The 14,528-nt window shown below is 41.3% G+C and overlaps 1 protein-coding gene across 5 annotated transcripts in view; it reads right to left on the bottom strand.

Annotated features, from left to right (window-relative positions):
- The window catches only part of BAZ2B (bromodomain adjacent to zinc finger domain 2B), a 180,848-nt gene that overhangs the window by 43,689 nt on the left and 122,631 nt on the right, over nt 1-14,528 (bottom strand). The window contains exon 37 of one of the 5 annotated variants that reach the window (XM_036318584.1): nt 14,373-14,517. In XM_036318584.1, the coding sequence (XP_036174477.1) occupies nt 14,373-14,517 (145 nt within the window). The other 4 variants (XM_036318586.1, XM_036318587.1, XM_036318588.1 and 1 more) reach the window with 4 other exon arrangements.

Genomic DNA, 14,528 nt, shown 5'->3' with positions numbered 1-14,528 from the left:
GAGGTGAAGAACTAAATTAGTAAATCAGGAAACCAAGAGAAGAAAATTGACAAATCCTAGATAGTAAAGAGGTAATATGCAAATTGACCCTCATGCCCTTGCATCATAAGATGGCTGCCCTCACGTTGTCACAAGATGGTCAGCAGAGGAGGGCAGATGGGGGGGACCAGGCCTGCAGGGGAGGGCAACTGGGGGCCATTGGGCCTGCAGGGGAGGGCAATTGGGGACCATCGGGCCTGCAGGGGAGGGCAGTTGGGGGCAATTGGGCCGGCAAGGGAACAGTTAGGTGTCAATCAGGCCGGCAGGGGAGCAGTTAGGACAGTGATGGCGAACCGATGACACGCAAACTCATTTTTTTGGTTGATTTTTCTTTGTTAAATGGCATTTAAATAAATAAAATAAATATCAATATAAATCTTTGTTTTACTAGGTTGCAAATATCAAATATTTCTGTATGTGACACGGCACCAGAGTTAAGTTAGAGTTTTTCAAAATGCTGACAAGCCGAGTTCAAAAGGTTCGCCATCACTGGGTTAGGAAGTGATCAGGCTGGCAGGTAGAAGCGGTTAGGGGCAATCAGGCAGGCAAGTGGTTAGAAGCCAGTAGTCCCAGATTGTGAGCGGAATGTCTAACTGCAGGTTTAGGCCCAATCCTGCAGTCAGACATCCGCCGAGGGGTCCCAGATTGGAGAGGGTGCAGGCCAGGCTGAGGGATAACCCCCCCACCAAGTGCACAAATTTCATGCACCGGGCCTCTAGTTTAGAATAAAATCCAAACTTCTCACCAGGGCTTACAAAACCCTATATGAGTTAGCTCTTGCCTGCCACACTTCCTCTCCCTCATTTTTTTTCGGTCTCCCCGGCCAGATTCCTGATCTTCAGTCATCTAACTAGTAAAGCGGTTGAAATTCTCTTCCCTTGTCTTTTGGGATCTTATTTTTTTCATTTAAATCTCAATTTCTGTGTCCCTTTTCAGAGAGGATTTCCCAACCTAAAGCAGCCACTCTCTAGCCTAGCATATCCATCCTCAGACTAGCAATTACCATCTGGTGTACTTGTTATCTGTCTCCCCACTAGAATGTAAGCTCTAAAGGAGGAGAGATCTTGCCCGGCTCATTTCTATATCCAGAGTGTAAAAGTGTTCAGGCACATACTGTGCTCAAGTAAATATTTGTTGAATATTTATTCTTTTCCAAACCTAACTGAGTTCTAGCTTTTAAATATTATGTGGACATAAATGCAAAAATGAGAAAATTTAAAATAAAGTTACCAATAGTTAAAAAAAAAAAATCTCACAGTGGAAAAAAATGGTGTAGAAGGAGGTAGTAATTAATAATCAGCTCTGAAGGGATAGATATAACTTTGGATTGTAAAATTCATAATCTTTTGTTCTAATCTTATTTACAGAAACCTCTACAAAAAGGTGGAGCACGCCTTTTCCCATTTTCATCTTAGCCCAAAAGTTCAGCCTCTTTTTTTCAAACATAAACTCCAATAAAACCTAAAACACAAACAACAAAACACACACACGGGTAAAACCCGGGCAGATGACCCCGCGTTATTATACTGAAACAAGACCAGCGGTCCTTTCCCTGGAAGTCCGACCCCAGTGTGCAGTGCACACAGGTATGTCCCCGACAAGGGGCTGCCGCTCCCTTCGCAGCTCCAGGCCACAGTCACGGGCAGAGACCACTCACCCCGTTCGCCTGGAGGAGCAGCCCGAGCCTCAGAGTGGGCGGTGAGGCCTCGGCAGTCACGCCAGACGCTACACCCCCGGGCAACCGTGTCAACAAACACCCCCCACCTAGTCCAAAGCAACCCCGAAAGCGCCCAGAATCCCACCAATAAAGCCCGCGACTTCCTCCCCCGCACGCAGGGACCACGCTTTGGCCAGCCGGACCGCCGCGGACGCAGCAGCCAGCGGGAGCCCGGCTTTCCCGGGCGCGGGGCCGGGCGCTCACGCGGGTCCCAGTGGCCCCGCCCGCACAGCCGCGCCTCCCCTACGTCACGGTCCGGGCCTGTGGCCGCCGCGCACTTAGATCCAGACGCCGAGAACAGAGGGTTCAGGCACCCCGAGCATGTGGTTGACCCCAGGGCTCTCCCGCACCTGCCGCTGCCGCTGTTCCGCTGGCCCACGGGTGCGGCCGCTTTCACCTGGAAGACCAACACCGCCGGGGACCCGCGCTCAGGTGCTCCGCTAGCGGCGCGGGCCACGTGACCCGCAGGTGAGGCGCGCGCGGGCCGAGCGCAGGTGAGGCGGGCGGGGCTGGCGCCCGCTGGAACCCTAAAGCTCAAGGCAGGCCCCGCCCCCAGGAGCCGGCCGCGTCCCCGCGCATGCGTGCTCCGCGCTCTGCAGTGGGGCGGTCTCTGATATCTGATTCGAGGAGAAACAGGAGGTTGGATCAAGGGAGAAGCTTTAGCTGCGTTTTTCATTTTTTCCCCAGTTGAGGAAGCTGAGGTCCCAAGGTCTAGCGAGTGCCTGAAAGGTACTTTTAAAGGAGACACTATCATATGTCCGGTTATCCCAGCTCAAAGTGTATGCATTTCCTTCCTCTCCGCAGCCCTCCCCACTCATGAACATTTACTAAGAAAATTGTTAAATAGAAGTGACATCCCTGGGCATAAGGATCTGAAGATTCTTGTTATAAATATTGCCATATACACTTGCAGCAACATATTGTGTGCCTGCCCACATTTTTGACAGACTAGAGTAATATTTTTTATCTTCACGAATTTGATGAGTAAAATTGGTTATAATATTATTTAAGTAAAATATGTTAAAGAACCCCCTGCCTACACAGAAACCCCTGCCAGTAGTTTAGCATGGAGACCTCAGCTTTGCCTGTCCTGCAGAGAAAGGCAGTTGCAAAAAGGGAAGCCTTATTATATAGCTACTCTCTGGTCTACAGTTTGCAATCTGGGAGATTAATTAAAATATATTGTAAATATCCTATAGAAGACTTTATAAAGACCTTTGATCACAGGAGTTAACTAGTTATCTTCTCTCACAGGACAGTGTCAAAATAATTGAACTTTGAAATGGAATGTTAAAGATTTGATGCATTCTTTTATTTTATGCACTTTAATTATGTAACTGTGGTCAGTAATTAATCTCATTTTATCATTAATTTCTGGTTGTGTTCCTTGTAATAATTCTACTTGAGTATAGAAAACAAATTTAAACTAACTGCTCAATTAAATAGTAAGCAATACATGCTTTCGAACTACAATTGCAATGGGAACAGAGGAGGTGTGAAGCAATTAATCACTGATTACCAAAATGCATGGTCCAGAGCTCAAAGGACGGAGAGAGAGGCGCTGGAGTAATCAGAAAAGGTGAGTGTAAGAATGAGTCTTAAATATGGTTGAAGAGTGAGCCAGCTGAGGAAAAAGTGTTTTCACAGTAAATACTCACATGCGTCTGGGTTGTTTTGCTCTGCAGGCAAATCCAAGGCCACAGTTTTCAGAAAAGTTGAGCAGTGTAGAGTACAAGATGTAAAAACTCTCTTGCATGTCCAATTTCCAAAACTGTATCAAGCTCAACACATATATGTGCATTTGTGTCTGTGTGTGTGTGTATTATACTCCAAAAAAACAGTTAAAAAAAAATAATCCCTGAGTAGCGTGAAGGGATTCTCTCAAGCTGATGCAGTCATTCACCCTCCACACCTGGTACCAGCCCCAGTGCCTTTGTGGAGAACTTGGAGGATCTGAGACCCTGAAACCCTGGGAGCATGCTGTGTTATCTTCTGCATTATGGAACACTTTCTGAATTCTCCTTATCCTTTGCCATTAAAAAACTTTACACCATCTAACTGGCCATCTTTCCATAACCAGGTAATGGGAGTTGAACAGAGTTCTATGAGTTGGTGTTCTATATACAGGCTGGGGCAAAAGTAGGTTTATGGGAGAAACCAAGATGGCGGCATAGGTAAACACCGGAGTTTGCTGCCTTGAACAACCACTTCAAAAATACAACTAAAAGATGGAACGGACATCATCCAGAACCACAGGAAGGCTGGCTGAGTGGAAATTCTACAGCTAGAAGGAAAGAGAAAAGCATACCGACACTCAAAGGAGGCGCAGTGCGGAAGTAAAATACTAAGGTACAGAGGCACACACGGAGCGGGCTGGTGGCTGAGGGCACAGTTGTCGTTTTCAATCGGGAGGGAGTCTCAGGCTCTGAGCTCCAGTTCCAGGCGAGTCTCTAGGGACCCAGACTCATATGGGAGAAGCGGGACTGTCTGGCATTGGTCGGATCTCGAGGGCAGCTTTCTCTCCAAGGGGCTTGCAGCAATTACCTGGACACTGAGAAGTGGAGCCTCTGAGGGCAAGACTGAGAGCAGCCATAACTGCTAGCCTCGCCCTGTTGATCCCGTGGGACCTGCCCCGCCCAAGCCCTGCAGAGAGGCTTTTGCTGGATAGCCTCAGGCAAAGGCTAGATTAGCACCTCCCTAGAGATCCAAGAGCCAGGAAACCCAGAGGTCAGAGTGGGACCATCCAGTTTGCAGCCCTGTGGAACCATAAAGGACACACTCAGGGGGCAGACTCAGTGAGCATCAAAGCCCCAATGAAGTAAGTCTTGCCCCAGAGGGGTGTCTCCAGCACAGTTCTCCCACTGCAGACACAGCTGACTCTCACAGCCAATTGGCCTGGAGGTCAATTCCTCCCAGTGATAACTACAACAATCAAGGCTTAACTACAACAAGACTGTGCACAAAGCCCACAAGGGGGTGCACCAAGAGTGCCTTCTCCTGTTAATTGGGGAGGCTGAACCACTGGGCCCTAGAGGACACTCAGCACAGAAAACTACTTTATCAACACAGGGAAGCATAAAAAATGTGGAGACAAAGAAAAAGCACACAAATGACAGAAATGGAGGAAAGCAAACTACTGGATATAGAGTTCAAAACCACACTTTTAAGGTTTTTCAAGAATTTTCTAGAAACTCTGATAAACTTAATGAGATCTACAAGAAATCTAATGAGACCCTCGAGGTTGTGATAAAGGACCAACTAGAAATTAAGCATACACTGACTGAAATAAAGATATTATACAGAGTTCCAACAGCAGACTAGAGGATTGCAAGTATCATGTCAAAGATTTGAAATACAAAGAAGCAAAAAACACCCAACCAGAAAAGCAAAATGAAAAAAAGAATCCAAAAATACGAAGATAGTGTAAGGAGCCTCTGGGACAGCTTCAAGTGTACCAACATCAGAATTATAGGAATGCCAGAAGAAGAGAGAGAGCAAGATATTGGAAACCTATTTGAAGAAATAATGACAGAAAACTTCCCCTACCTGGTGGAAGAAATAGACTTACAAGTCCAGGAAGCACAGAGAACGCCAAACAAAAGGAATCCAAAGAGGACCACACAATGACACATCATAATTAAAATGCCAAGAGCAAACGATAAAGAGAGAATCTTAAAAGCAGCAAGGGAAAGAAACTCAGTTACCTACAAGGGAATACCCATACGACTGTCAGCTGATTTCTCAACAGAAACTTTGCAGGCCAGAAGGGAGTGGCAAGAAATATTCAAAGTGATGAATGCCAAGAACCTACAACCAAGATTACTTTATCCAGCAAAGCTATCATTCAGAATTGAAGGTCAGATAAAGATCTTCACAGATAAGAACAAGCTAAAGGAGTTCATCACCACCAAACCAGTATTATATGAAATGCTGAAAGGTATCCTTTAAGAAGAGGAAGAAGAAGAAAAAGGTAAAGATACAAATTATGAACAACAAATACACATCAATCAACAAGAGAATCTGAAAATCAAGTGAATAATCTGATGAACAGAATGAACTGGTGATTATAATAGAATCAGGGGCATAGAAAGGGAATGGACGGGCTATTTTTGAGGGAAAAAGGGGCGAGGGGGATGCGGGAAGAGACTGGATAAAAATCGTGCACCTATGGATGAGGACAGTGGATGGGGAGTGAGGGAGGCGGGTGGGGTGGGAACTGGGTGGAGGGGAGTTATGGGGGGAAAAAATGTAATAATCTGAACAATAAAGATTTAATTAATTTTAAAAAAGTAGGTTTATGGTTTTATGTGAAACACAGAATTTATTATTGCATTATTATTTATTAATTATTGTATTATTTTCCATACAAACAACCCCAAACATTCGGCAGCTTTTTCTTCTCTTCACTTAATCCATTGAGCAAAGCTAGCCAGGAGTGTGGCTATCTCTTGAAGGTACTGCAGGAAGTCTGAAGTTTCTGGACTGTCTTGCCACTAACCTGCATAAAGTCACTACCCTAAGGCCAACTATTGTTCTTCTGTGAGCCGATTTTAATCTATAGAGGTCAGTGTTGATTTTGCTCCCGAAAGCTCTGATTTGGACCAGAACAATGTATTAATTAGATTCTGAGGCCATGCTGTGCTCAAACCTTACCATTTACTCCCTAATCTAGTTCTGATTCTAAATTATGTGAAGCCATATTGTCCAAATTTGCTTATGAGAGATTATACAATGAGAGTAAATTAAGATACTGCAATAACAAAAGGACCAACATAAAATGAACATAAACCACTTCTCAATATGAAATTCACAGGGTGAAATTAGATCCAAAGGTTACATTTCCTTGAAAATTGAAGTCTAAAGTTATAAAAATTAAAAGGAATCTGTTATATCAAATTCTCTTGTCCAAAGAAAACTACCCAGACATTTGTTTTTCTGTCTTATCTTGTGACATTTTCTATGGAAATGTTTCCAGCACTGACACAAGCATTCACAGTTTAAACAATCTTATTCACCTTTATCTGTGTAGAATTATACCCAAGAGATAGTTTTCTGTCAGACCAATAGGTACCAGGCCTGGACTCTCATTGTTCTGCCTGGAAAATATTTAATATGACTCACCTTTCCTGTGACTTCCTAATTCCTCAGGCATATTCCCTTAGGAAACAGGAAACATCTTTGTCCACACCTACAATGATTGTATCACCTTGAAACTCAAGTGAGCCAATGAGTCTTTTGTATTTGATGCTTTTCAGTATATTTACAAAGATGTGCAATAATCATCACAATCTCATTTTAGAATATTATTGTTGTCTTCCCACTTTCTTGAAGGTATTATTTGCAGCACAAACTTTTAATTTAGATGAAGTTCAATTTATTTATTTATTTATTTTTTTGTCACTTGTGGTTTTGGTATAGTATATGAGAAGGTTTTGTCTAACTCAAGGTCACAAAGATTTTACACCTATATGCATTATTTTGCAAGTACATTCATTTTTATTTTGAATTTAAAAAATTTATTTTTCAATTACAGTTTACATTCAATATTATTTTGTATTGGTTTCAGGGGTACAGCATAGTGATTAGGCAATAATGCACTTTATAGTGTTCTAAAGCATTCTCCTGGGTTTTATTGTTTTTGCTTTGATATTTAGGTCTGTGATCCATTTAGTTAATTTTTGTATGAGTTGTAAAGGAGCGGTCCAACTTTATTCTTTTGCATGTGAGTATCCAGTTATTCCAGCACCACTTGTTGAAAAGACTGTTTTCCCCTTGAATTGTCTTGGCATCCTTGTCAAAATCAATTTGATATAACGATTCAGTCTGGTTTCTGGATTCTCAATTTTTTTCACTGATTATATGAGTCTCCTTATACCAGCATCACACTTTCTTGATTACTGACACCTGTAGTGCTTTTTGAAATTGGCCAAGTGTTAAGTCCTCTGATTTTGCTCTTTTTCAAGATTGTTTTGGCTATTTTTGGTCTCTTGAATTTCTATATAAATTTTAAGAATAGATTGTCAATTTCTGCCAAAAAGCCATCTGGGACTTTGATAGGCATTGTGAATTTGTAGACCAATTTGAAGATTATTGCCTTCTTAACAATATTGTCTTCCAATCTATAAACATGGTATGTCTTTTCATTTATTTAGGTTTTGTTTCCACAGTGTTTTAGTCAATAGGACACACATTTGCACTTTTGTTAAAATTTATTCCCAAGTATTTTATTCTTTTGATGCTATTATAAATGAAATTGTTCTCTTAATTTTATTTTCAGAATTTTTTCATTGTTGGCATTCATTGTTCATAGTATTCACTTATAATTGTTTTTATTTCCATAAGGTCAGTAGCAATGTTCCCTCATTCCTGACTTTAGTAATTTGAGTCTTCTTTTTCTCAGCCAGTTTAGGGAAAGCTTTGTCAATTTTGTTGCTCTTTCCAATTTTTGGCTTAATTGCTTTTCTCTATTCTTTTTTGTAATGTTCCATTAATTTCTGCTCTAACCACTATGTCTTTCCTTCTGCTTGCTTTAGGTTGTTTGCTTATCTTTTTCTGTTGGAAGTTTAGGTTATGAATTTGAAATCCCTCTAAGCACTGCTTTGACTGAAGCCCAGAGCTTCTTTGCACTAATAAAATCCTATTATGCTCCTGTAGGTGGATTACAATTTGAGTCTCCAAATATCATAAGGCATCTTCCACACAAATTCACAGCATCCCAGTTTTAGAAGGCCCTCCAGCACCTCCATTTTTCTCAGTGTCTGTTTTTCATTATTACATTTTTCAAAAGCAGTGTTTCCCCTTTTGAACCTAGGGTGATATACATTAGTAGTCTTTTCTGACAATAGTAGAGTACTCCAGTTCAATCTACTTGCTTTCCCAAGATCCTTTTAATCTTTTATCGCACTTTCCTCTATTGTGCATTCTAGTTCTTTTCTACGACCCCTTTTTAGGTGTAGGATACAGAAATGGGATAAGTCTTACGAAGCCTACTTTCTCCCTCCCCACTTCTAGTCCAGTGGTTTGATAGCCATTCTGTGAACATCAGGATAGGCTGGAATATGGTGCAATAACAATGAATCCCAATATCTCAAAGACTTAAAGCAAGAAAGTTATTTCTTGAATATGCTGTATGTCCATTGTGAATTGGTAGGGAATTCTGTTCATCATAGTTATTTGAGAACTAGGCTAACAGAGCATGAATCATTTTGAACATTACCAGTTGCTGTACCAGGGGGAAAAAAGAAAAATTAAATGGTTGGCTTGCAAGAGATGCGTATTTGCATTCAAATATCTTTGGCCAGAACTACAAGTCAAATGGCCCCATTCAACCACACGGAGTATAGGAAATACAATTTTGCCACGTGCCCAGGAAGATGGAAAGCTAGAAGTCTCTGATTTTATGGTATTAATGATTTTACCATAATGGCAGATGTTGACCCCTTTGAAAGGAAATGAGATCAAAGTTAGAGTCCTTCTTGGAAGGGGCTGAGGTCAAAGACAAAGACCAGAGAGAAGGAATCTGGAAAGTTACAAAGAAATTCCACTTGTATTAGATGACCCATTCTTTTTCAGCTATTGAATTTAACTGGGACCTGTTAGTTAGGTCCCTTTATTATTGACACTAGAGGCCCGGTACATGAAATTCATGCATGGTTAGGGTCCCTAAGCCTGGCCCATGATCAAGGCCGATCGGGACCTTCCTTCCCCGGCTGCTGGCCAGGGCCTTTCTGCGTTCCGCACTGCCCCTTGGTAGTCAGCACACATCATAGCGAGTGATCAAACTCCTGGTTGGTCAAACTCCGGAGGGGACAGTTTGCATATTAGCCTTTTATTATATAGGATGAGCCTTTTCAACATGTCCCAAAAAAGAGGTATACTCTATCAGAACATGACTAAGCTTCAAGATATTATAAAGTAATATGATTGCATACTCATGAATTATAGTCCAAATATACATACAATAAGAACTGTTCTTTTGAAAACAATTTTGGATAAACTTTTATTCTGGCATAGTTGTTACCTAAAATATACTTAGAACCCGAATTTTAGTATTGCTTTCAGATGTGGCACATACTTTTGAATATTCTCCTTGATTAGAAGGCTTTATTGGCAAAGTTTTATTAGGTACCTTTAATAAGTCAGATATTATACTAGATGCTGGGTGTTTAAAAATGTGTACATCACAATCTCTTGAGGAACTATGTTAGGTGAGAATGGAAGATACACAGCCCATAATAGTAATACTCTTAGTAAAGGGGGAATATGAATTCTAGCTGCTCACAGAAATTTGGAAAGGAGAAGAAAATAAATTATATCCATACATAATGCACAAGAATTTCTATGTAAACAACAAGAGGATGTCGATAAACATCTGACTCATGATGAACTTGGAAAATACCCAGAATTCCGATCAGATGGCTAGTTATAACTTTAAATAGGCAGAACGAGAAAATGTGATAATAAAGAAATCTGAGATATTTCAATTTCTCAGGAACAAAAAATGAGGATAGACATCATGACACAGAGCAAAAGGAGGCGATGAGGGGCAGGACGTGCTGTTTATGTGCATTGTTCAGCAGTTTATGTGCATTGTCCAGCAGGCCCAGGAGTTGTCAGGTACAGGGATTCCACTGTGCTTTGCAGTGTTATGGAAAAGGGCTGGTTCCCCTGCCCCAACCAATACCTGGATAAAACACTCCTAAGAACAACTTTCTCACTGTGTTGACTCTGTGCTCACCTGGCATCTTTCAGGTGATTCCGTCTCTTTTCCTAGATATCATGACACTGGAAACCTTAGTTGCTGGAAAGCAGATAGGGTTAGATACAATCCTATCTAATAAAAGAGTAATATGCAAGTTGACCATCACTCCAACACACAAGATGGCCACGCCATGTGGACACATGATGGCCGCCACAAGATGGCTGGCAGGGGAGGGCAGTTGGGGGCGACCAGGCCAGCAGGGGAGGGCAGTTGCGGGGGGACCAGGCCTGCAGGGGAGGGCAGTTGGGGGCAACCGGGCCTGCAGGGGAGCACAGTTGTGGGGGACCAGCCCTGCAGGGGAGGGCAGTTGCAGGGGGACCAGGCCTGCAGGGGAGGGCAGTTGGGGGGGACCAGCCCTGCAGGGGAGCACAGTTGGGGGCGACCAGGCCAGCAGGGGAGGGCAGTTAGGGGCAATTGTGCTGGCAGGGGAGCAGTTAGGTGTCGATCAGGCTGGCAGGGGAGTGGTTAGGGCAGTGGTTGGCAAACTGTGGCTCGTAAGCCACATGCGGCTCTTTGGCCCCTTGAGTGTGGCCACGAAGTTTCAATCGCACTGTACGTGCACGCCCACACGTGGTGTTTTGTGGAAGAGCCACACTGAAGGGGCTGCAGTTTGCTGACCACTGGATTAGGGGCAATCAGGCAGGCAGGCGAGCGGTTGGGAGCCAGCAGTCCTGGATTGTGAGAGGGATCCCAGATTGGAGAGGGTGCAGGCTGGGCTGAGGGAAACACACCCTGCCCCCTGCACGAATTTTGTGCACCGGGCCTCTAGTATCTACATAAAACAAAAATTTCAAAAGGCAAATCAAAGTTGAAGCTGCTAATATGACTAGAGAAACTGCTTGATAGTTTTTGAAACACATTACTCAAATTCAAACTCTGTAATTAATTATTAGGGAAAAATAATCCAAACAAACAGTGAACATCAGTTGGGAGGTGGGGAAAACGAATCCTCCTCCACTGCTTGTTGGAGTGTAAAGTGGTTGCCTGGAGAGCACAGAGCCTCCTTACATAACATCCTAGAGAAAGTGGCCACAGCAACAAATTACGCAAAACTGAGTGGCTTAAAACAATAACAAACCTTTATTACCTCATCTTTTTTTGTGGGTCAGGAATTCAGGAGTGTCCTAGCTGGGTAGTTTTGGCTAAGGGTCTCTTGTGAAGTTGCAGTCAAGATGTCGGTGGGGGGCTCCAGTCATCTGAATGTTTGCCTTGGGCTGAAGGGTCTACTTCTAAGATGCCACAGTTACATTGTTGGTGAGTTGGTGCTAGGTATTGGCTATCCCTTAGGGGTGCTACAACATCCTCATAATATAGTAATTGGCTTTACCCAAGGATATCTTATTTTTTAAATTTTTTAAAAATGTTTTTATTGATTTCAGAAAGAGGAAGGGAGAGAGAGAGATAGAAACATAAATGATGAGAGAATCATCAATCAGCTGCCTCCTGCATGCCCCCTACTGGGGATTGAGCTAGTAATCCAGAGCATGTGCCCTGACTGGGAATCAAACTGTAACCTCCTGGTCCATAGGTTGACATTCAAACACTGAGCCACACTTGCTGGGCAGGATATCTTATTTTTAAAAGAAAATGATCACTCTTGAAAAATTGTTCTTTTGTGTGTGTGTGTATGTTTTATTTCTCAGTATAAGCCTCTCAAACAACAGACGTTATCATCAAATAAGCCACTTATGTACCATCGAATATAAATTACCATAAGCATGTATCATCCCTAAGGCAAAAAGCCCTCCTGAAGAAGACGTCACAGGAAGCATCTGGTGGTTCTATAAACACAAAACCAAAGACTTTTTTCATAGCACCACGTTGTGTCCTGCTCCACATGGTATTTTTTGATTAAGCACCGGCCCCTTAAGGCATCACCACAATATTTGGTTAACAGAAACTGACATATTTACATAATAACAGCTGATTTTTATGTAAGTCTTCACAAACAGTCTAGGGATTTTAGAAAATACTCTGTGGCTTTGAAGCATTTTCAATTTAAGAATATTTTCTTCAAAACTTTTTTATTCTCCCTTCACCATTAAAAGCCATTTTCTAAGAACTTTATCTAAGGGCCACTTCTGCACTAGGCAACAGGCTCCATAAGGCCGTTCCTGAGTCTGTCGTGTTCGCCGGTGATTCCAGAGCCCAGCAAGGTGTCACGTCACTTCTCATGAGTGCTGCACTTCGTGTCTCATGACTTATTAGACTAATTTATATGATCGAAATTTCTTAGGGATCATGGGGTTATGTGTCTACCAATAGAGACATTTCTTATCAGAACAACACCTTAAAATTTATTTTAATATTTTCATATTGAAAATGTAGAAAACCAACAACCAAACAATAAAACGTGGTCCAGAGAGTTTCAGAGACTCATGAAAGTTCTATCACGTGACTTAATACCACCCCACCTTCCCCCAGCTCAATATTCTTTGAACCACATTCTGCTGCTCCTCCCTTATGATTCTATAAAAATCAAATTTAAATTAATTGATTTTTGGAAAAACTATATTTTCAGATTAAGAAAAACTAAAAGCTAGTTTGTAAAAGTCTTTTATTGTATCCGTGCCACACATAGTAGTGAAAAATAACACTCCTAAAAAAAAGAATGCTACCTTTTCCACAACATTTTATTTTAAATAAAACTTCAAGTACTCTTACATAGATACAAAAAAAAGTCTGATCTATTTGCCTCCAACAGGCCACCACAACACACAGTAGATAAAACACAGTGGTTACAAATGTCTTTTAAATTTATTTCTGAGGCAAGGCAAATGGGAGGGAAATGTTTCTATGAAAAAATACTGTGTGTGTAGGAAATTGTCACAATTTTATTCCACATGGATACAAATGATTATACTTTAATTTGGGCCCTGGTGGCTTAAAATTATATAACAAAATAGAAAAATGAAAAACTAATATCCCCTACACCCTGTTTCAAAGGCAGGCACTACCAAGATCAAGGAGACGCCACAGTGTTGGTAGAGGATAATTACTGTACAAGCTGTAGAGCTGTAATTACCTTCAGACTAAAATAAAATGCTACAGTCCTTCTAAGGCATAAACAATAATGTCTGCAAACAATATATACACATAATACATATTTAAAGCAAGACTTAATATAAACAATAATGAACAGTATATACATGTCAACTTTTCTTCACTGTCTTGAAATACAATTTAACTACACAAGTGATGCAGCAACATATATATATATATATAAATGTACTTGTAACTCTACAGTAAAGTTTATTTTTGGTGCTTTTATAGCACATCAGTGTAAACAGTTTAACTTGGCTTTGTTTTATATTTTAAAACATTCCTTGTTGTATTTTCAAGATTTAAAGCAATTTACTAGTTCTTCCTTTTCACAGAAAACGAAGATTCTGGATGTGGTTTAATCATAAATAATTCATAAAATTAAATACATTCACTAAAAAATAAACTACAAAGTAAAAAAATGAAAAATAGATATTTATTGAGAGGGAAAGGAGAACCATTTCCCACGTTAGAGCTCTGGTGTTGAATATTCAGTGCGATTTGATATATTTTAATTGCTATTGCACTATAACACCCTTTCCTTTGAAAATTCTTTGGGTGTGCTTCCCTGTTCTACCTAAATTAGCTGATAAATCACACAAACCAATAACCAAGGGCCTTGGTTGTTGTAGGAGTGAAGCCTTTAAAAATGGTATCATTCTTCTGATACTTTTTTTTTTGTGATACTTATTTTAAGGAAAAAAAGTCATTATATATGTGCCTTGCACATTTATGTAAATTCAGTTCACATTGCTGGTCTCATTTGTCCTTGTTTAAAAGGAAAAAAAAAGAGAGATTATAACTTCAGCTCACTTTGAAAGTATCTGTCCACTTTTTTTCAAAATACTTCCTCATACTGTGGCCAGCTCTGCCTATGTCAGAATCATCTTCATTAAATGTTTCACAGTTGTCAAACACAAGCCTGACATCCAGAGCAAAGTACTCAGGGCTCGGATACCTGAAAGAAAA

The sequence above is a fragment of the Myotis myotis genome, unplaced genomic scaffold (assembly GCF_014108235.1).
Source record: "Myotis myotis isolate mMyoMyo1 unplaced genomic scaffold, mMyoMyo1.p scaffold_m19_p_8, whole genome shotgun sequence".
In the NCBI taxonomy this organism is placed as follows: Eukaryota; Metazoa; Chordata; class Mammalia; order Chiroptera; family Vespertilionidae; genus Myotis; species Myotis myotis.
The sequence above is the reverse complement of the archived record's forward strand: the minus strand, read 5'-3'. Positions and strand labels throughout refer to the sequence as shown.